A 22,841-nucleotide genomic window follows, 5' to 3' on the forward strand; every position below is an offset into this window, starting at 1 on the left:
ACTCACTTGTAGATAAAATGCAAGCTAGCACTACATGCAATGCTAAAGCCTGGGAAAATCTTGCGGGGGGAAATGTGTTGAATAACAAGACATAAACCTTTTCGGAAAAAAAGGTTCCTGGGTAAAGGTAAGCATTACATTGCTTCAGGTACAGCACACTTCTGGAGAAGCAGTCATCAGTGCTCTCATAAGAAGCACATGAATTCCCAACATTTTCTGTACTGTTATGCTTAAAAACACAAACAATGCAAATTCTTTACTAGCTCTGTGGCTTATAAAAGTGGAAATTAAGACTGCTTCACTAACAAACATGTCAACTGAAAAGTGACCTAGTCTGATTTTAGAAGTAGACCTGTAACACAGAACTAAGAAAAATATTTTTGTTTTCTTCAACATTTTAGACTAAATGGATCCAAGTTAATTAAAATGTATGACTGGCTGTACCAATCAAAATGCATCTATAGGACAGCATCCAGCACCAAGTTTCTGTAACGCGTCAGTCTAAGAAAACTTTAAGAACCATTGTCCTGCTGCATGAAAATAATCTTTCATTTAGTTCCTCAGATACTTAGGTTCATCACCTCTCAGTCAAGGAAATCCTTTAATTTTGTTGCACCGTAAGCCTAGGAACCAGAAGAAAGCCACTGCAGTGGTAGGTCACTACGCAAGAGTACAAGAACAAGTTTAGAGAGCTGCTTCTCATTCTAAACCCTTCCTGTTTCTCAGAGTTGGATGGTAGATCTTCTGTGACTGACACTGTATTTACTACCCTCCCAATCACTTAGTCAAGACTTTCTGATAACATTTTGCCTTTCAAGTACTTATCAACTTTATATACACTTTAGGCATCCAAAGTACCCCATAACAATTTCCAGTTTTCATTAATCTCCTTTTATTTTGAACCTGTTTACAGCTCATTTTCTTTAAGGCTCCTCCATACCAATATTAACAGCTAGCAAATACTTACTATTTAGCGACTCCAGAGCACACTACACTTTCCCTGATAAGTCCTTTCCTTTCCCATCATCAGACAGAGAGATTTGAGTGTAGTCAAGTTTCATTACACAGAGCTCATTCTGTATACAGTAATAATTGATGAAAAGTACTTGCCACCACTCCAACATTTGTTTCAGAAATGAAAGAGGACTGATAAAAGTATCTGACAGAGCAGTCTAAGTATTTTGTTCCCTGCTCCTTTCCTGATAATTCCTAATATTTTATTTGCCTTTTTTTTTTTTTTAAATATTTTCACTGTTGCAACACCAAGATTTTTCTCTTGGTCTACCAATTAATTCAGAGCTTAACAGAATATGTAGACACTACTACTGCAGGAGCTCAAAATGGAGAGGCAGAATGAAAAATTCTAAACATAGATTGAATGCAACAGTTTTTACCTAAGGAATAATTCACTCATGGCAATTCAGTACAAAAAGTTACCATCTCCATTTAGCAAGGAATTCCCTGAGCTGCAAATCACTAGCAACTGTCAGAATATCCTCATCAAGTAGAGCTGCACCTTTCTGAATAGTTCTGGGCCACAGCTACATAGAACCCATGCATAGGAACTGAAAAAGTACCAAAAGTGAAGTTACTTATTCTCCTTTAAAGAGGGTTTTAACTATACCATAATTGCTTCCTAATGATTCTACATAACTCAAAAAGAAGAAAAAGTTGGTTTTATTTTACTTCACCCAGTTAAATGAACGCTAGTTTCCTCCAAATATCACTTACCTTTTAGAAGTCCAACTTTCAAAGATACCCAGGATCATGACTTGGTTAATGTAAGACTGATACTGTCACAATCCTGGGGCAGGAAGGAATTCTTTTTGTATGCAGTTTTATGCAATTATTTTAACATGGCAAACAATTAGTCATGAAGAAAGCAACCTTTTTCAGTCTTTTAAAGATATCAACAGGAGTACTTAGACTGAAGAGAAGAGCAGGAGTAGTTTGGGTTTTTTAGGGACTTAGTATTAACAACAAAAGCATATATACAATAAATGCAATTATCATTTATTAACAATAGGGGAGGGGTTTGGGCTTTAATATCTCCAACTTTCAAAGTGTGTTCTGATTTAAACATATTCATGTCATTTTTACTTTGAGTCAGGGGACACCATCAAGCCATTATTCTGCTATTTTTTAAAGCCAAAACATGTTTTTATCCTGTCCAAGATAGTTATCTCTCTGAGGATGAAAATTCTGACATCATTTCAAAGGAGAAATAAATAATAGCAATCTTTATATGGTGACCTCTTTCAGACTTGGTAAACAGCTGAAGACTGCTAACATCTACCTGAAGCTTCTATATAAAGAGCCATTAAATCTAGCAAAATGAAATAAAACTATCAGTTAACAATCTTAAATACTGATCAGGACATCACACAGGTATTTATTAATAAGCAGTTCATCCAGCCACTCAATTAACCATGTACTTCATTAGTTTCTCATAAATGGGACAATGTTTATTTACCAAGACTGCCCAATTAATTTAGGCTTGCTCCAGTTAGTGACAAGTAACAACTTGCTGCTTTTATTCATAAACCTCTGAACATCACCCAACTAACTACAGCATCCAATCTACCATCCAGATCATGCTGTCCTTCACCTACACTACTTAAAACATAATAGTTACTTCTCCCTCTTAATTATTTACCTTAGAATTACCTTCCTTGTGGTGTTTGGCACAGGAACGAAGCTGAGTTATCCAGTACTGTTTCTCTTTCGCATCAGCAGCTAGAACAGAAACAAGAAAATGCAGGGAGTCACACATAAATCCATGCTCCTTTTCTGCATAAGAGAATGTGACTTAGCGGGAAAGATTATTTACTGGTTAGGATGCACTACAAATCCTAATTTATGCTAATGAAATTAATTATGGCTAAATTCTTAAGTACAGTACATCTGAACCTCAACTTAAGATGTTGTGGCCAGTCGGAAGGGGCAAATTTGTGAGTCTTCTCTACAGTTATCTTCTCCAAGTGTTATTAAAAGCAGAATTACCTCAAGATGACTTTGTTTACATTTTTTAATCCTCAAATGTTTTACTTGTCTCTCTGTGAAGAACAAGGGCCATATGATAACACTGAAATGAGTAAAACCCCTACACTCAAGCTGTCAATCAGCTACCAGAGAACATACTAGTTCTATAGCCATTTAAGTACTTTTATTTTAATGCAGTTCAACCAAAATCTTTCTTTAAACAGTGTGTCATTGTGGTGGTTTAGGCTGGGTGCTGGCCCAGATGCCACTGCGCAGGCCACACCTGGGAGGTCCCAAGGGGTGGGCCCAGCCCAGGGGGTGGTCACAGGGACCAGGTATTCCATTCCCATAATGCCCTGCTCCCCTATAAAAAGGCCATGCGGGGTCTTCACTTCCTCTTTCGTCCCCTGCTGCTGCCTAGGTAAAATGGCGTGAGCCGCCTCCCTTGGGCCTGCTCAGGCCCAAGGCTGGGTTGGGGGGGAAGAAAGAGCCCTGGGGGGGTTTGGGTGTACCTCCAGGTGGGGATGGGATGTTCTTGGGTATGTTCTGGGATCTCTCTCTTTGTCATGGTGCTTGTGGGTCTCTGTAAAACTTTCATTGTTGTTTGTTATTGTTTTCCTATTTAAACTTTCCATCACTTTTTGCAATCCGTTTGCCTGAGTCGTTATTTCTGCCTGTGGTGGGGAGGGGACCTGCCCCAACCCATTACAGTCATTCACATGCAACTCAAAGATACAAGAAGGAAAACCACACTTTCCCACACACATCTTGAAAAGCAGCTTTAAAAATTACTGAAAAGATTGTCCACAGTCTATATACACAGTGACTCCCGGGTAATAAGTTTAATTTAGGAAAGATGTTTGCTTCTGGTTCTATTTTACACCAGCTACTACAGTAGTCCTAATTATGAATACCTACACAATGGATAATCTCAGCAAATATTTTCCCTACTTCCTCTACTATTATGTACCTCAATGGTTTTTGACTCAGCATAAAAATTATTTACTGATTTGAATCAAATGCATAGATCTCATTACATTACAAAGCAGCATTACTGTAAGTATTTGATAATCACGAGTGACTGTAAAAGTATGATAATGAAACCACAAGTGCTCATGATTTCTAACTGCAACCTTGAAAACATTTTCACAGAAACTCCCCCAGGTCATTCTTCTGTTTCAGTTCTAGGTATAAAACAGGAACACACTGTACCACAAGGGAGTCCTGCATACTCTGTCCTGCTAGACAACTTATTCTGACCACAGTTTTTAATCAAACTAATAGAATTTTAAACTTTTGTTACACTGTATTACATGTCACTTCTTAGAATACCTTTTGTAGGGCTTTTTTATTAACTACTTTGATATGAAAGTATCCTCATTGATCAACCATACTGAAAACACCTTTAGAAGCAGAATACTCTTTTTAAAAGGAAAAGAAACAAAAAGCAAAAGAAAAAAGGCAAACAAAATGTTCCAAAGTAATTCTTATATACCCTGTATTGTCCTTCTTGCATTTGGGAGTAAGAGAAGGCAAAATTTTATATTAAAGGTGTATACAATTATTCCAAGACTGAAGAGAGACAAGAACAGTCTTGCACTGCCGTTTTTGCCCTCTCCAGCCCACTAACAGATACATTACTGCACTGCAGGATGGTAATTTAATTAGAAATTAAATGCTGTTCTGTGAACCACAACAAAAGCAGCTTTTTCCTTCCTTCAGAAGCAAACAAAATACACCATACAATCAAAATGCCACAGTAACAACTTAGAGAAAGCATCCTGATACATCTTTCAGCCTTAAAGTCTATATATTGTAAATTCACATCTATTTAATTTCAGATTACTCTTCACTGTGTTATATAAAGTAGCATGTAACCACATAGCTGTATAACCATTACTTTCTGACAGTATAGGGAATTAAAAGATAAATTAATTACAAGAGAAATGAAATATGCAGAACCAGGAATGGCAGAGAAGAATGATTCAGCTGGCACTTTAAGCAGCACTGTACCTCTCAACTTATACATCTCTCCATTTGCAGAGTAGACCACCAACATGTGTGGCACTTCATCACTGGGCGAAATTATAGCTCCAGCTAAAGACAAGGCTCCTCGTGGCTTCTGGTTTTTACTTTGTTCATTCACGAAATACTGTAGAATCCCCGTCTCAAAGTCCAGCACAAAGTACCTGTTCAAAGAAATTGCAATTATAGAGTTCTTCTGCTGAAGTTTGTCATGCATTTACTCAAAGAAGAGTATAGATTCATCTTAAACCAAAATCATAAACACAAAACCAAAGATAAGGTCAGTTTTATAACTTCTCAGTTTTATAAGGTACTGTGTTGCTTTGATTCTTAGACGCTTAGTTTTTCAAGGGCACACGTAAACTATTCTTTTATTCATGTTGCTTTCGGATTAAGGATGATCTTCACATACAAGACATGAAAGCAAGAAAAGGAGTTTTTCATTGAGGAGGTTATACTGAAGAAAGTTGCATCTGCATACTTGTATTTTCCTTTCAGCATGACAATAACTGAACCCAGTTGAGGGAATTATTTAACGAAAGTTGAAACTTTGCATGAGTTCGGTCTCTCAGACACTTGTTCCTGATGTCTGACACCATCTCAAATCAGCTACCTGTGAGAAACTCCAGTATATTTTTTGCTATACCAGCTGCTTTCTCTATTACTACTGACAGTTCCATTAAGCTTTCCAGTTCCCTCAGCTGAGACACCAATTCCACACCTCTTCTGCTCCATCTGGTCAAATGTCACTTCTGAAAAATCAGGTTTTAAGCTTGTGGGGAACAAAATGCAAAAAAGCTTCACATTGTTAGCCTCCTCTCTGGAACCTGAGGTCACTGCTCCTCCATCCCTCATTTTCAGCACATCTTATCTCCTCACTTTCAAATGTTTTCTTCATTTCAGTCCATCTTCTACAGCACTATCCCAACACTTGCTGTCACAGGATAAAAGATTCAATAGGAAATGAGAGAGATCCTTGAACATGGGAAGGAGGACAATTGAATTAATGCTATTTATCTGACCCTGTAGAAAGACTTTATGTTCAGCTGCCAACCTTTTTGTTCTGTGCAAGAAGAAGTAAGACTACATCTGTACATATGTTCAGCCATTTTCCTCCAGGTTTGAATTCTTCAATTCAAAAACTAGCATAGAGAAAATGAAAGAACTTACATTATGAGGCAAACAGTTTTAAGCTGCTACAGCCTTCTTGAAAGGTCCAGCTATTTCCTGCAGCTCATCCCACAACTCAGGGATTCCCACCAGAACCACTGTACCCAAGAAGCATCCAACTGAGATTGCTATCAGCTTCCACAATCATCTGACTCTTCTACAAAAGGTAAAGACACTTCCAATACTTTTCCCACAAAGAGAGGAGCACATTGTGCCACAGGGAGCCCTGGGCTCTGCCTAGATTCAAACAATCTGCTAGCCTTTAGTCCACAGCACAGCAAAAATACGGTATGTATTACAGGATTTCTTTTGGCCAGCAACGTTGAAATCACCAAATTGAATGGAGTGAGCTACGCCACACCCACAGCAACCTATCCTTTGCTGTTTGAACCAGGGGTTCTGTATTAATTCAGTGTAGCTCCACAGCTAAGACCAGTCTAAATTCACAGGCACAGTGAATTCCAGGTCACACAGGACTGAGCTCTTGATGCCAGCCGTCAGAAATAACCACCACAAAATAGAGTGTACCAAAACATGGGTATCACCCACCTACTCCCCCATAAGCAGAACAGGGCATGCAAGGACAGAAGGGCTGGAAGAGCACTGGATAACCTGAAAGCTGCAGAATGAAACTTGAAGTTTGAGCTTCTGACGCCCTGGGAAGGACAGAGCAGCTACACATGGCTGTCATAACTGCCAGTTTATTAATTACTTACTATCTGGAGATGATTCTTGTTTGTACTCACAGCTGAGAGCCCGGCTTCAAGATACTGGCTGTTCTCGTCACTCCTCATGACAAGAAGTCTAAATTATTATCTCAAAAAAAGGAGGCTAAGAGTACCTGTGAAATCATTAATTTCCCAGCATCATTTAATAACAAGAAAACCAAGGAATTCCAAGTTTCTCATATTCCAGTCTCTGGTTGTGTTTTCTCATCCGTGAGCAGAGAGACAAAGCTAGACAGAACCACTCCCAGATCAAGTGTCCTAGCTTTCACTTCTAGGAAGAACTACCAACCTCTCCCTAACCAATGTAATTTGGAAATTGAGAGGAGAATGTTATATTCCTAAATAAACCTCAAAAGCACATTTATATTCAAGTGCCCTCTCAGAGAAGGGGGGGAGAGAAAAAGGAAAAGAAAAATGTGGATCCCACATTTTATCAGCAACCTCCAGCTCCCTTGTGTTTCACTATCTCCCTGATAAAGAATTTACTTGGCACAATAAACTGCATTCCTTAGTGGGTGTGGAAGAATTGTGGACATACTGTATGAGGCCTGTTAAGTATTAAATAAAATGTACACAGACTGCACTGGGTAGTGCTTGCACCATTTACAGCTGTTGGTTTTCCAAACAGGATAGGGAATTAGAGATGCCTTAGGATGCCCAAAAAACTTGAACAAATCAAAGATAAGAGAAGCACTAGAAACAGTGAGGTAAAGATGGAAGTGAAGTACAGTATTACTGCACAGTCAATTTAAAATAAATCCATGGAATTTTATGAGAGATCTCTTCTACAATACAAGGTAATGGTATTAATAGAGATTACCATACTACCTAAGGGTTTTTTTCCAAGTATACATTATGCTAAGGACTGGCAAGTATTAAGTAGTTCATATTATCATTACATGTTTAAAAAAGGGTAGGAAGTTTCAAGTATATCCAAAACCACTCCTAATTTATTTTTAGATCAACAAGATTTCAATTTGACAACTATTCAATATTCACAACCTATCAACAGAAAGATACCGACTCTACTGTATCACAATAATGCAATCCAAGGAGGTTCAAAGCATAACCACATCCCATCAACGGATATCATTGCATAAATTTTCAATTAGCTGCCTTGAGTCAGCAAAGTTCTACAGAGGTTGTATCAGTTCACCGACTTCTTTGCCAGACATTCATAACCCATCCTTGTTTTTGCAATACCCTGTCCTCAGCAGGAATCACTGCCAGGAGCCATCAACTCTTCAGTGCTATTTTCTAGTCCGCAGCTAAAATCACCAAGGAATAAGAGACCTCGAGAAAGAATAACATTCCTGTAAACTGAAAGATTAATGCTTAGATTTAAAAATCACCTTGCAGTCAATGAAAGACACTTGAAGATTTCATTTTTTCACCAAAAACCAAAAGAACATATATTACACCTAGCAATGACTTAATGATGAAAGACATGTTTAGAGAGCAAGCACCTCTTCCTCTTAACTTCTGTAGTGTAAGCTTCACATTTGAAGCTTGTCCAAATATTGTGAAGTACCTATGGTATTCTCAGATTTTAAAAAAATATTAATTTTTTTTTAAGAAAATACTATCACTGCAAAATATAGCATTAAGAGTTAAAACCCAAACAACAAACAAAACCAACAGTTGTGTTGCAACTTAGTTTTAACAAGTATTTTGGGTTTACTGAGTAATCTATAGGAATACTAAGAAGGATGCAAGGTCAGGGACAGCTTTTTTTCATGACTATGGTGTGTTTGATAACACTTCTGACAAAACAGACAACCGTTTGAGACACCTTTTCATCTTAAATGTGCTTGCCTTCATCAATCTAGGTCATCAGAGTTACAATGTCAATTCAAAGCTTCTGTATTCCACAGTTTGGCTTCCTAATTATTTCTGGTAACTGCCACACTTTCATTGAGCTCTTTCACCTAGCTGTTTTTGGTTTCTGGACATATGTACATTATTCATACAATTTACTGTGGATGAAACATATAATAACAAGAGTTGATTACCACCTGCAAAAGCAGCACACAAAAATTTGAAGGTTGTCTCCAGAAAAAGGCATATACATGATGCCAGAAGTCACAGGATCAAAGAGTATCTGGTTGGAGGACATCATAAAGATCATCCAGTCCAACCCTCAATCTAGTACTGAAAGGTCAACACTAAACCATGTCCCTAAGCACCAGGTCCACAGGACATTTGAACACCCCCAGGGATGGCAACTCCACCACAGTGCCGGAAGACAGCACGCCTCTAACCTGACTCTTCACTCCCCCCTCATTCCACACTCTACTTCTTATATAATTCTCTATAGCTGTTCTAGACACAAATTTTACAATATATTCTAAGTGAACATAGCAACTACCAGATACTTTCTAGCAGACAAATGCTTTCTGAACAGACCTGTTCCGACAGTAATTTTTTGCGCAAGTTGGTGGAATAAAACATCTGGGTTTAAATTGGAACTGTGCTTTTACTGTACTATATATAGCAACTGTTATTTTTCACTTTCAAAATGCAGATAATTTATCATCCAGGTTCTCAAAATTGAATCACATGAATGTTGGCATTTCTGTCAACTGCAAGTTTCATTTAACACATTATTTCAGTGAAAGAACCTGTTCAACAATATTCATTCCACTTTCATACACAAGGGGCTAAGAACTTAGCTATGTTACAGTAATGTAGTTTTTTTTCTGATCTGCATACATTTTAAATATACATTTACATAGAAGGGAAAAAATGTAAACCAGAGCTAAGGTCTAGCTTAGGGAATTTCTGAAATTCTCAGCTTACGCTGCCCTTTCTGTTTGTCCTTCCTAGCTTTTGGGGTTTTTTTAATTTTCTTTTCAATCCAACTTTTGTTCCTGGTTGGAAAGAATGAACAGATCCAAGGCCATGCAATACTTTCTTTGCATATCATATGGAAGAAAACATGATACACAAAGTAAGGATCTTGCTTGCAAGATCAGCATTCTGGCTTATTCCTATCTCTTCCCCACACCAGCTAGTTCAAACAAAGCTTTTGCAGAAAGCAGGCCTTTCTTATATGCTTTATCATCTTAGGGTAGTTGAAAGTTTTCAGCTTTATGTGCCAGTATTTTGCAGTCCAATAGAGTCCATCTTGCCTTTACTAACAATTCATTCATTCACTGAGGTTGAAGTTTCTATGTTTGTTCTTTATCCTGATAGTTGATGTGCACAACAAGGTATCCTGTCACCAATGTTTCTTAAAAACACAGAAAGTTTACGAAGTCCCAGAGAGAGTGGTTTCATCAACAAATTGTGAGATATGCAGTCTATTAGTAGCCATTATCCTCCTGATTAAAGTATATTTAGATATGCGTACAATTACTTCCAAAGACCTTTATGCATTAGGCTGCCACTTTACATATTTATTTCTAAAACCACTGCACTACAAAAATCCAAATACTCATTGTTTTAATTGAAAATGAAGAAAAAATACTTATAACCTTTAACAGGAAAAAAGTTTCATCATTACATATGAATGCCCACATTAACAATATTGTGTTTAAAAGAGCAAAAGCAAGTTTGGCACATTAATATATATCCAGGTGGACACTGTCAGTAGCTTCCTCTGGCTGCTATTCACACCAACCTAAAACGAGCTCTGCTACAGGAGGTGTCAGAGAAAATAAAGCAAAACCAGAAAGATCCACACTGCACTACACATTCTGCAATTTAGAGAACAGTAATTTCCTCTCTACTTCTTGTGTGCCGCTCTTAATGGCAGTATTAAAATTAATAAATAAGAACAAAATTCTTTCACTTGGGTTTCCAAGACTTTTCTAAATTCATACTATATGATTTTCAGACTTTCATTTTCTAAAAAGCAGTGAAGCTCTATCCTTGTGCTGTCTTCAGTATCCACTTCCTTCTCTCGTCTGTTTCTGCCCTATTACTCCATCAGTCCCACTCTAGAGGCTTTAACTGCTTCCCTAAACCTCTCCCATCATCCCACATCTTTTCTTTTCTCCCTTGTTCTGCCAAACTACCCTTTCCTTGCACTTCTATCATAAAAATACATGACTCTTCAGTTCCCTCCCAGCTCCAAAGAGTGGCAACAGACAAGAAGTTGGCCCCTGCCCCTCTTCCTCCATTTATTTATGTATTTATAAATTCAAGGAGACTAATAGTGGAATGCCTGGTCTTGGCTGCACTAGCTTAAACTGTTGTTTACTAGAAAGGTTTTCTCCATATTCCAAAGCTAGAGAACACACACATCCCATTCCTGACTCTGACTCCAGTGAGTAGATTTTCCCAGTGTGTGACCCCCTTACATAAAAGCATCATCCTCTATCAGTAAAACATGCAACAACTAAGACAGCTGTAAGTAGTAGTGTGGTTCACAATTTTCTACATAAGGTAAATACAGAAGCTTTATCAATACAGAGCCTCAGATTCTATTTATGCATTTCCTCTAACTTTTACATATACTGTTGAATGACCTAGACAAGTCACAATTCTCAAGCAAATCAAGTAATCAGCATTGACTTATTTTATAAAAAATCTTGGGAACCTAATGAAGACAACCCCTAATACTCCAACATATAATCTCTAGAAGACTGTGTGGTTGAAGAAAAGCCATTTCTTAGGTCACTGAGAAATAGGACACATGAATTTGTAACATGCAAAACCACAGAGAAGTATTAATTCAGGGATTTCAATTTATAATCATCCACTTTATAGCTTAAGTTCTTTTCAGTCAAATCCCTTACAGCACCTTCAAATTCCGTACAACATTCAAGGGGGCGCAGGGGACTAAGATGCACACAACAGCAACTGCATTTATCCTGTAAAAGTGTTCTGAAACAAGCACCAAGCACACAGCTACTGTGTGTACACACACCAGGGCAGCCCTGGGTTTTACTTTGAAGAATTGTACTCCACATTCTAAACTGAAAATTTTATCAGAAAGATACTACTAACAAAATAGTTAGATTTCACCAAGTATATAGTGAAAGATTCAAATTGCTAAGATTAATCAATACTTGGTGCATCCAACTCCTTTCCACCAATACCAATGGGAAGGTTCCCAAACTGAAGGAAATTACACTATGAAAATATTTTTTAAAGTACAAATGCAACAGCCCAGTTAATTTCATAGGTCTCTCAGGCAATCCAATGCTCAAGAAAATAATGTAACAGCTGATAAAACTACATTCTAAAACAAACAAAATATATTTAAAACAAAATAATTACCATAAATCAGTATATGCTTACTCAAAATTAATTTCCTCCAAAAAATCTGTAAGGTTTCTGATGTAAGTTTGCTTTATAATACTACCAGCATTGAAGAAATTGAAGAAATGCAGGCAGCACTGAGTTCTGATTAAAAAAAAATGAACAAAATACATTGAATGCATTGAAAAACAGTTAAAAGATGGAGCCAGGCTCAAAATGCAACTAAATGAGAATGTGAGTACATGTATTTCTAATAGGATTATTTGGCAATCGGTTCTTGGCTTTGGAGACTTTAACAATGACCTCAATGGGAAATGAACATTCCCTGAAGAATGCTGATGACATGAAAATAAGCTATGATCAGCAAACAACATGCATTCCAATGCTGTTAAATAAAATCATCAATGCAGTGACAAAAAAAGTCACAATGACATGATAAAAGATTTACCCAAAATAAAGCACCGACTCAGAAAAATTCAAAGCAAGGAAAATCTACAGATTACTTTCTCCAAATAATTCTTCCAACTAATAATCAGTTTCTTCAACTATATATAAAAATTATTGTCTTCTGTAAACAAATAATTAAGTGCCATTTTCACCCTCTCAAAAACTAGGCATGCATACACCACGCAAACTATGGAGTGTATTGCACATAGCTCCCACAGCACTCCTTTTCATCACCTTCCCATCCAAAAAAATGACAGTTAGCTTATATTCTTCATTTTGACACTTCCAGCAGTCATTTTCATAGTATTATGCCTACGTTACTGGATCAAGAAGTACAGCAGGCATCAGGAGAAAATAGCATAACAAGCACCAAGGTGCTGCACCACTGACAGCTTAAGCTAAGCAAGCAGTAAATAATAAGAGCATGGGTATGAGGATACCTGTCCGGAGAACAAAGGCAGCACCAGGGAACATGAGGTCTCAGTGCCACATGTGATTAGACCAAGTCAAAACTTATGAGGCAAAATTAATAACCTAGTTACTAATGGAGAACTAAAACACTAATGGTCCTTGACATTTTTAAGCAGAGAATAATAAGTTGGAGTAAATGGGATACATTACCCTGTAGCTGATGCCCAGTGCAACCACAGCTGAAGGTGTGCCCATTTCTGGTGCTCACATGTGAAGAAAAACTTCAAATAACAATCAAAACTAACATAAATTGCTAAAATTACTGGGAGATCAAATTTGCAGCAAGGAAACTCCATAGGTTTAGATACACCAAATACAGACAAAAGACAACCTAACTTGCCCAAAAGCCTGCCCAACCTGCACATAGAAATTAAATTTGATAAAAGGTATCTTCCATACAACCAGCATAATGAGATTCAGTAAAAAAAATCAAAGGCCAATGTGTATTAAGTACAACAGGTAATTTTTAAAGTTGTGATTAAAGCTGGGCAAATTGTTCCCATAGCTATGAAGAATCTTCTGTGACTGAAAGAAGAATTCTCAGATAAATACACAAATTAAATTACATACTAATCAATACTGTCTTGGAAAGGGAAGTGCAGTCGCATTTAGAGAGCATTTAGCAAACCTTTTTATGAGCAACAGTTAAATACTAAGCAAACTTTTGGCTCCCTGGATTAGGTTCCAAAAAGAAATCAAACATCTCAGTAAGATATAGTATCAGAGAAGGTTGGAAGGGACCACAAGGATCATCTAGTTCCAACCCCCCTGCCATAGGCAGGGACATCCCACACTAGATCAGACTGGCCAGAGCCTCATCCAGCCTGGTCTTAAACACCTCCAGTAACAGGGCCTCAACCACCTCCCTGGACAACCCATTCCAGGGCTTCACCACTCTCATGGTGAAGAACTTCCTCCTCACATCCAGCCTGAATCTCCCCACCTCCAGCTTCATTCCATTACCCCTAGTCCTATCACTACCTGATATCCTGAGAAGTCCCTCCCCAGCCTTCTTGTAGGCCCCCTTCAGATACTGGAAGGCCACAATTAGGTCACCTCAGAGCCTTCTCTTCTCCAGACTGAACAGCCCAAACTCTTTCAGTCAGCCCTCTGATCATCTGATATCCTCAAAAGCCTCTAAGATCTAAAGCACAATAAGATACTTGAAAATAAAGTTGTGGGAGTATATTAGGACCAAAGAAACAACCTCAGCATTTTTAGTGGAACCTGTTCAACACTTTGTTTCATCATTCATACACATTAAACAAAAAAATATTTACATTAAAACCCAGTATTTACAACAATTTTAGCTTCCTTTTCACTTAGAAGGCTCAATCTGTTAAATATATCGTAAAAAAAACCAAAGTAAGAATATTAGGAGAAGCAAAAGCTCAAATACATTCTTCTTACTAAACAATTGTTTCTAAATTTGAAATGACTGGGGAAATCTTCTGAATACTTTTCTTGTATCCGCATAAAAAGACTGCAGGCACATTACTCAGTTTAACAACACTTCTCCTACATGAACAAAATCCATATTCATAAACTGGTGGGTTTTCTTAAATGAGCCAGCAAGTGCATGTGTGCTCCCTCCAACCACATTTATCACTGCATTGCTAAGTACAGAAATCACCATTCAAAAAACTAGCAGAAAAGTGAGCCAGTAATAACAAAACTCAGATAAGGGCAAGTAAATGCTTCAGTGCTGGTGCCGGCTGCCACTTTCTTTTCACTGTCTGAAAGCTAAGTGTGACATCTGGGTGAAAGGAAGACCACACTTTATTTTGCCTGTCACTTCATTCCCTCTGGTGCAAGACTGCAGCTCAACTCTGAAGTGCACTTGAATATCCCTAATACACTGCCTGAGCAAAAATGCCCAAGTCTCATTTGTTTTAAGCACATTTTTCCTACATTACCATCAAGCATCTTATGCATTAGATGATTACGCATTATATGAATCTATCCTATATACACGCATAAGCAGCCCTGACACCATATGACACAAGCAGTTGAGAACAAAGAACTCAGGTCACCTGCCGGAGGACAAGAGAAATATCCATGGCAATTCTCCAGACAGAACCCAAATCTCTGCAGTGCAAACCAATTCCTTAACCACAAGACCACCTTTTTCAATTTCACCCTGAAGTTCAAAGTTGTCTTCTACCAAATGTTTCTTGTAAGCATTGCTGAAGGACACAGAAATATGAACTTCTTTCTCTAATTTCACTGCTTGAATCCTTCTCCAACCTCTGAACAGGGCTGGCTCAGAGGCAACAGTAAAAGTTTTTCAAACCAAATCTACCAGTTCACTATTAAACCAGTTAGGTTTAATCAACCACTAAGCAAAGACCAAGTTCACCTTAACTGAACATTCTATTTTTCCTACAAAGAAACTAGGGATATAAATTTAAAGAAATTACTAAAACAAACAAACAAATTTAAAAAACCCTTAAGTGAGCATTAATGATACTTAGAGAGGCAAAGTTTCACGAGTAAAAAATAAAGAAAGGAGAGGAGGTAAAAAAGAAAGCTTACATTTGAATGTGATTGTTTTTGCTACAGAGATTTCAGGATTAAGAAAAAATGATTAGCGCCTTAATCCAAAAGAGAATTTACTAATACCTGACTTTGACATTTTAAATTCCACATTTATTTGAAACTAATGACATACATATTAATTTCTATAATATAAGCTACGTAAGCAGATTTCCAACAACAAAAGAAAGAGATAAAATTCCACCTCCAGCTCTTTAGAACTGTCTCCTCCTTTCCAAACTCGGCAAATAAATTTGGAAAGTTTTACGCCACTACACAAAGCCCTATATAGATATGCCAGAAGCACACTAAGACAAAAAGATGGAAGGGTTGGTGTTAACCCAGTTTTAGTAAGAACACCAGAAATCCCATTTCAGCAAAATTCACAAACATTAAACAAGCACATGGCTATTTTCTCCTTCTCAGATACTTGTCTACTATTAGAATCCTGATGGTATAGTTCATTCTACATTAAAAAAGTTTATTTCTCTAAGAAATATTTCCCTCCCAGAAGCTATATTGGTATACCAGTATAAATACAGTTATATATTTTGTTCAGTAACCATCTACCAATTTTTTTACACTGAAAAAAAAGGCCACATTTCCTTGATGGAATTGGACTGTGACCACTGAAGAACCAGCAAATACTAGAGGTGTTAACTACCCGAAAGAAGCCTGGCAATCAGATGCATTAATCCCAAAATTCTGCAAAAAAATGGACTAGCTGTTTCACAAGGAGGGAGAGGAGATTATTACTGTTTGAAGTATTTTCATCAATTCCCCTTCTAAGAGGTCATAATCTCTTTCTCCAAAATAAATATAAGATTTAAAAAAATCAAAACCATTACAGCGATTTGTAGGCGCTCTAGCACAAAACAGAGTTGATGGATTTTATCAACATACTGAAAAAACAACCCTCCTAGAACAGCTAGACTCAAAGTTGAATAAGCTCTAGGAGCCAGGAAGTCAGGCCCTGAAGTACCACTAAGGTCTGCTGGTCCTTTTGTTAAACAGCAGTCTAGCTGTTGTTTGGGGCACTGGAGAAAAGGAAAGGTCTTCCTGAGATGGCAGCAGTAAGATTGCAACTGTTCTCCACAACTACACAAGTACAGAGACCACAGCACTGTAAAGCCCAGTAAAGACATTGCATGCGGACACCGAAAAAAAAATCCCTAAATTACTCAAAAAATACATTTTTTTGCTGACATACAAGGAGTGCAGCTAACCCCCAAAACATGCCTGGTGGTGCCCAAGCATGCAAAGCACATCAGGCACAATTCATGCAGACTAAGTTAACACAATGTGTTTCTTGACTGAGGAAACAAGGTCAGAGTACCGCAATAGACAACTCCTGGGCTACACAACAACTTACACAGATCAGATCAGGTCAGAAAACAACAACATCCACCAGCAGGGACTCCATTTGTTGTTACAAATCCAATTTTAAGCCCAGCCCCAAATGCAGATGATCCAGGGGCTTATACATGCTTGTAGAAGAAAACCCTACAAGTAGGTTTTGCAGGACATGAGATGATTCTAGAGACACATACTTGTCCATAAAACCCTCACAGGATGTTAGGGGTTGGAAAGGACCTATGGAGATCATAGAGTCCAACCCCTGCCAGAGCAGGACCACAGAATCTAGCACAGGTCACACAGGAATGCATCCAGCTGAGTTTTACAAGTCTCCAGAGAAGGAGACTCCACAACCTCTCTGAGGAGCCTGTTAGAGTGTTCTGTGACCCTCACAGTGAAGAAGCTCCTCCTCATGTTGAGGTGGAACCTCCTGTGCTGTAGTTTATATCAATTGTCCCTTGTCCTACCACAGGATGCAACTGAGAAGAGCCTGTCCCCTCCCTCTTGATACCCAGCCCTCAGATATTTAGAAACATTTATTAAATCCCCTCCCAGTCTTCTCTTCTCCAGACAAAAAAGCCCCAGGTCTCTCAGCCCCTCAACTCCCACTTGAAATACAAGCTACTACCCTCCCATACACATAGAACAAGGCAATGTTTTGTAACAGTACTTCCATTCTGACAACATGATTATTTGTAATATCCTAGTAAAGACCACCAGATGTCCAGATGTCTCAGACCAGACAGAAGCATTCCTATGTCAGCACAACTGTGTTTTATGTTAAGTTCCACTTTCTGCATTCCCACCTGTGTAAACCCAGAGAAAGGTGCAAACTTCAGTCAAGATACTCCAGATGTCCACGCCCCCTGACATATTTACCACACAACAAACTGCATCAAAACAATGGAACAAAAAGAAGTGTTTCCATCTGTTTAAAAAATAGACTAGAATACAATAGAATAGAATTAACCAGGTTGGAAAAGACCTTCGAGATCATGGAGCACAACCTATCACCCAACACCATCTAATCAACTAAACCATGGCACCAAGTGCCTCATCCAGGCTCTTCCTAAATACCTCCAGTGATGGTGACTCCACCACCTCCCTGGGCAGCACATTCCAAAGGCTAACAGCTCTCTCAGTGAAGAACTTTCTCCTCACCTCGAGTCTAAACCCCCCCTGGCACAGCTTGAGACTGTGTCCTCTTGTTCTGGTGCTGCTTGCCTGGGAGAAGAGACCAACCCCCACCTGGCTACAACCTCCCTTCAGGTAGTTGTAGACAGCAATAAGGTCTCCCCTGAGCCTCTTCTTCTCCAGGCTAAGCAACCCCAGCTCCCTCAGTCTCTCCTCATAGGGCTTGTGTTCCAAGCCCTTCACCAACTTTGTTGCCCTTCTCTGGACACGCTCCAGCAAGTCAACATCCTTCCTAAACTGAGGAGCCCAGAACTGGACACAGGACTCAAGGTGCAGCCTAACCAGTGCAGTGCACAGGGGCAGAATGACCTCCCTGCTCCTGCTGGCCATACTGTTCCTGATGCAGGCCAGGATGCCATTGGCCCTCTCGGCTGCCTGGGTACACTGCAGGCTCATGTTCAGCCTACCATTGACCAGCACCCCTAGGTCCCTCTCTACCTGGCCGCTCTCCAGCCACTCTGACCACAGCCTGTAGCACTGCATGGGGTTGTTGTGGCCAATGTGCAGAACCCAGCACTTGGATGTGTTAAATCCCTGTGTTTGTTATAAAGGTGAAGAAGAGCCTCGCTCATTTCCAGATCAGGTTGTTCCTTACCTGCTGGAGCAAAACAAATATTTCTTTAAGTAATAAACAACAAACACTCAGAAATTCTTAAAATATGAAGTAATGCCACCCTACAGATCGACTGTATTTGAGGCCTTTAATTGATCAGTTAATGTTTATAAATGCAGTGTTATGCTTCATTATTCATAGTCTTATTTTGTGTGAGTCAACTGATTATCTTGCGTATACCTCTTAAAGGACAATTTATTTTAACAGTTACTATAATTCAAATTACAGCTATTTCTTTAGACTTGTGGAGGTTTAGATAATCTAAGAATGCCTTTCAAGTTCAATACTACATGGTATAAGCTAACATTAATACATTTAAATTAATTGGCCAAATAGATATGGAGCTTTAAAGAAGCACATTCCAAATCCATGATCACTGAACTCTGTCAGGTTTTGCTTTGGTTTTCCATTTTATTTATATTCACACCATCTGGTTGTACTCATCATGTAGTTAAACAACCTTATGCCTTTTTTCAGATTAAGAAAATGCAAAACTGATTTGTATGACCAAACAATAACACAAATAATCTTGACTGATTTGCAGATGCCAGCTATAAAGTCACTTTCCAACTCTTACATACTGAGCTCCAATTCGCAGAGAACACACTCAATAATCAAATGCTGAAGGCCAGATAACCACACTGGAAATCAAGGATCACTACTAATTTATTGGTCATTACACAATAAGACCATTTTCACATACCTCAAGTTTCAGGTGTTCTGCTTAGACCTTTTATCAGATTCCCCATCCCAAACAAGAGATACATACACTGATGGAACAGACCAAGGGAACAAACTTAAAAACTTACTTAGCCTAAAATCTCTGTCTTCATAAACCACTTGCCCAAACAGCCAGATTTGCAAAATCTCAAACTGGCAATTGACAAAGCATGGTAAAGTAGCACTGGAAAAGACTACTTTACAAGACTTTAATTTCCAAGTGCTACAGTAGAATTATTAAAGTGACATTTACCCTCTCACAAATTATATATGCTATTACAAGCTGTCAGCCTTATCAAAGATTTAATCAGTTCCCAAATGAAACAGGCAGTTCTAGACTCAAAGATTTATAAGCAATGACCTCTATTTTGCAATTTCATCAGACAACATAAAAATCACAGTAAAAAGCTGAAGTGTCAGGGGGACAAAAAGGGGAGAGGATTGACTTCACACTCTTAGTCATGCATTTTAGGTATCAACATGTGTTTATCTGTTTTTTAAACAAAACTACAGGAGGACAGCATAAATCAACAGATGCAAGTGTAATGTGAACCTACTACTGAACTGCAGTAACCAAGCATAGCCTAAAACCACCATAAAGGGTCTTTATGTCTACACTGAAGCAATCTAGTTTTATGTCGATTAATATGCATCTAATCATAGCAAAGGGTGCTCTACCTGGTGTGCAAAGCCAACTGACACACAGAGTCAAAATATTTGTTTTATTTTGGTTCTGCAGAAATGGATGCCAGGCCATAAACTGCAAATCCAGCACCCCATTAGCTCAAGCAGCAGCTTTTTATATACAGAACAAATAGCAAAGAAATTGTATGTGATTAGTTACATATATATTTGTATGTGTGCTCCATCGATTACCTAATGGATTATACTAAGATGGTCCTACATTTAAATTCTTCTCTTATATGCGTGGGTTTTTAATATTAAAATCACAAGTTATATAGGGGACACCTCGAAGTTTTCCTCTTAGTCCAAATCTGTCTCTGGTTTTTGTAAAAAGGCCAGAAAGAGACACTATCTACAAAGTTTGACACGAGTTTACTGTTTTTAAATACTGCTCTTATTTCTGATTATTTTAACCTTCGAGGACTTTCCATCTTTTAGTCTTAAAGGCCATCCATGCTTGTTATCCTGGTTTCAGACCAGTTCATTATATGCTTATTCCGCCTAAAAATTTTTAATTCAATCCTTCTGACATCAGTACCAGACATAACCATTATCACTCACTGTTGGCACACCTATGCATGCCCTCCAGTGTATGGAATTAAACTAGCTCCTGAAACCTTTCAGGAAGTACTGCTACAGTACTCTTACTACTGATGCCCAACATCAGTCGGCATCATAGCATCACTGGTCTAACTCTGTTGCTTATAAATGCTTTAAAACTGTCAGAACACCAAAGTTCTAATCACTCCCATGTTCTTACTGCTTGGTATCACTTAATATAAGCAACAGCAGGTTTTGGTAGGTTTATAACTAGTCCTGTAAGTGTTCCTTCTATAGCATTTGCTCTATAGCATTTGCTCTTCAAAACCATCATTGTAATGCTTTACTTAAAAAGTTAGTTTTGATATTCATCATCTATCCCCACTACAAGGGCAAAGTTTAGTAACAAAAAGTACATCACTAATAAGAAATATCCTCTCTTGATTTCAACAGATACAAATATAGCATTATTAATTCCACACTGTGGCCTCAACTATGTAAAAAAATTTGCTTCAAGACACAGATTCAAAACCTCGGGTCTTCCACAGATGCACATCAGCCTGTCCACACCCAACAAATTGCAGGACCAGGGCCTGTCACTGCATTAACATATAAATAAGGACTTGTCAGACTGGAAGGGCATAGCAACACAAGAGCTCTTCCTGAACACACAGCTAACTGTCCCCAATGTGCTACCTCGCAGCAAAAATAATAAACACAAGCATGGCATTTTTCCCATTTAGTCCGGGAGCCTCTCTCCAGTTTTCATTCTTTAGTTATCCGAGACTTCACAGGAGAGTGATGTGATAGAAAAGGAGCTTAAAGACGGAACGCTACCGGGACAGTAGTATGTGAAGCATTAGCCATTCCATGCCCCCGTCCGCACCTGGGGCGGCAGCGCCGTGGCCACAGCTCCCTCTGCGCTGCCCTGCGCGCGAGCGGCCCAGCACCACCTTCCTCCCTTTCCTGTCCTCATACCCAACGGCTCCTCCGATTGGGAAAACAAACAAGTAAAACAAAATGAAGGAAAGCGGCCGCGCAGGAGAACGGAACCTGGCCTCGGGCAAGACCGACGATACAGCCTGGCCTACCTGCCCACAGCGGCCAGGGAGGGGTCGAGGCGGGGCGGCGGCGCCAGCTGCCCGGACACCATCTTGGAGCGGCTAGGGGCGAGGAGAGGCGCCCACTGGGGCCAGCCCGGCCGTTTACCTGCTCTGCCAGCCCTGCAGGAGGTTGGTGTATTTGCTGAGCGTCCCTTCCAGCACTGGCTCCCGCCGCCTGCCACTGCAGCTACCGGGCGCCTGCGCGCCCCCTGGGCTGGCCGCCGCGGAGCTGGGGCTGCTGCTGCCGCCGCCGGCCCCTCCACCTCCATCCAGCTTTCCCGTGGCCGCCGCCCGGCTCGGCAGCCCGCGGCTCGCGGAAGATGACGAGGGAGAAGAGCCCGCCGACGTAGGGCGGCTACTACTGCGGCTACTGCTGTTGCTGCCGCCGCCCTCACTGACCGCTGCCGCTTTCTCCATGGGGCCCCGCGGCGTAAGCTGCGAGCCCGCTTTGGCCGCGGCTGCCGCCCGTGCCCGGCAAAGCCCTGACTCACAAGCGGCGAGGAGAGGGGCGGTGCCCGAGGGAGAAGGGGCCGGGCCGCGCCGGGCGAGGGAACCGCCACACCGCCTCCTGGCGAGTTGCTGAGGGCAGTTGGGCGGTGGTTCGTGCCCCGCGTTTCGGAGGGTGCCTGGCGTCCCGAAACCAGGGGCAGGGTGCTGCCCCGCGGCGGGGGCCGGTCGGCAGCTACGGGCCGCGGGAGCTGCGCGCACGGGCAGGGAGACGCGGTTTAACACCCACAGTCTGCCCGGTGCAGCCCGGCAGCACACGGGAGTGCTCACGCACCCCCCAGCAATAACACAGCGTGGCACAGAGATGACCCCGAGGGAAAGAGTACTCAGCACACAGGGTGTGGAGCAAGCGTGCTGACCCACAGACACAGGCTGATGGCACTGGGAGAGGGGGCCCTGTGTGCACGGTGTCAGGGCCTCGTGCATGTGGCAGGGAGGGGAGAGGCTAGCTAGGCCCAGCAAATACTGCCTGCATCCGTGACAGGCCTCGCATGCACACCACAAAACACACACATGTGAGGAGCAAAGGAAGCTGTGGCTCTCTGCAGGGTATACACA

The 22,841-nt window shown here is 40.1% G+C and overlaps 1 protein-coding gene across 3 annotated transcripts in view; it reads right to left on the reverse strand.

The window, feature by feature from the left end:
- OSBPL10 (oxysterol binding protein like 10) overlaps nucleotides 1-22,245 on the reverse strand; it is a 98,373-nt gene extending 76,128 nt beyond the window's left edge. For all 3 annotated transcript variants that reach the window (XR_008462227.1, XM_054160940.1, XM_054160938.1), the window contains exons 1-3: nucleotides 21,883-22,245; nucleotides 4,996-5,171; nucleotides 2,657-2,736 (exon numbers count right to left, since the gene is read on the reverse strand). Coding sequence is in view for 2 of the 3 variants with exons in the window: in XM_054160940.1 (XP_054016915.1) it covers nucleotides 2,657-2,736; nucleotides 4,996-5,171; nucleotides 21,883-22,193 (567 nt within the window). In the remaining variant the exon portion in view is untranslated. The remainder of the gene's footprint in view (nucleotides 1-2,656; nucleotides 2,737-4,995; nucleotides 5,172-21,882) is intronic.
- Between the last annotated feature and the right edge of the window lie 596 nt (nucleotides 22,246-22,841).

Source organism: Dryobates pubescens, chromosome 4 (assembly GCF_014839835.1).
Source record: "Dryobates pubescens isolate bDryPub1 chromosome 4, bDryPub1.pri, whole genome shotgun sequence".
NCBI classification, from domain to species: domain Eukaryota; kingdom Metazoa; phylum Chordata; class Aves; order Piciformes; family Picidae; genus Dryobates; species Dryobates pubescens.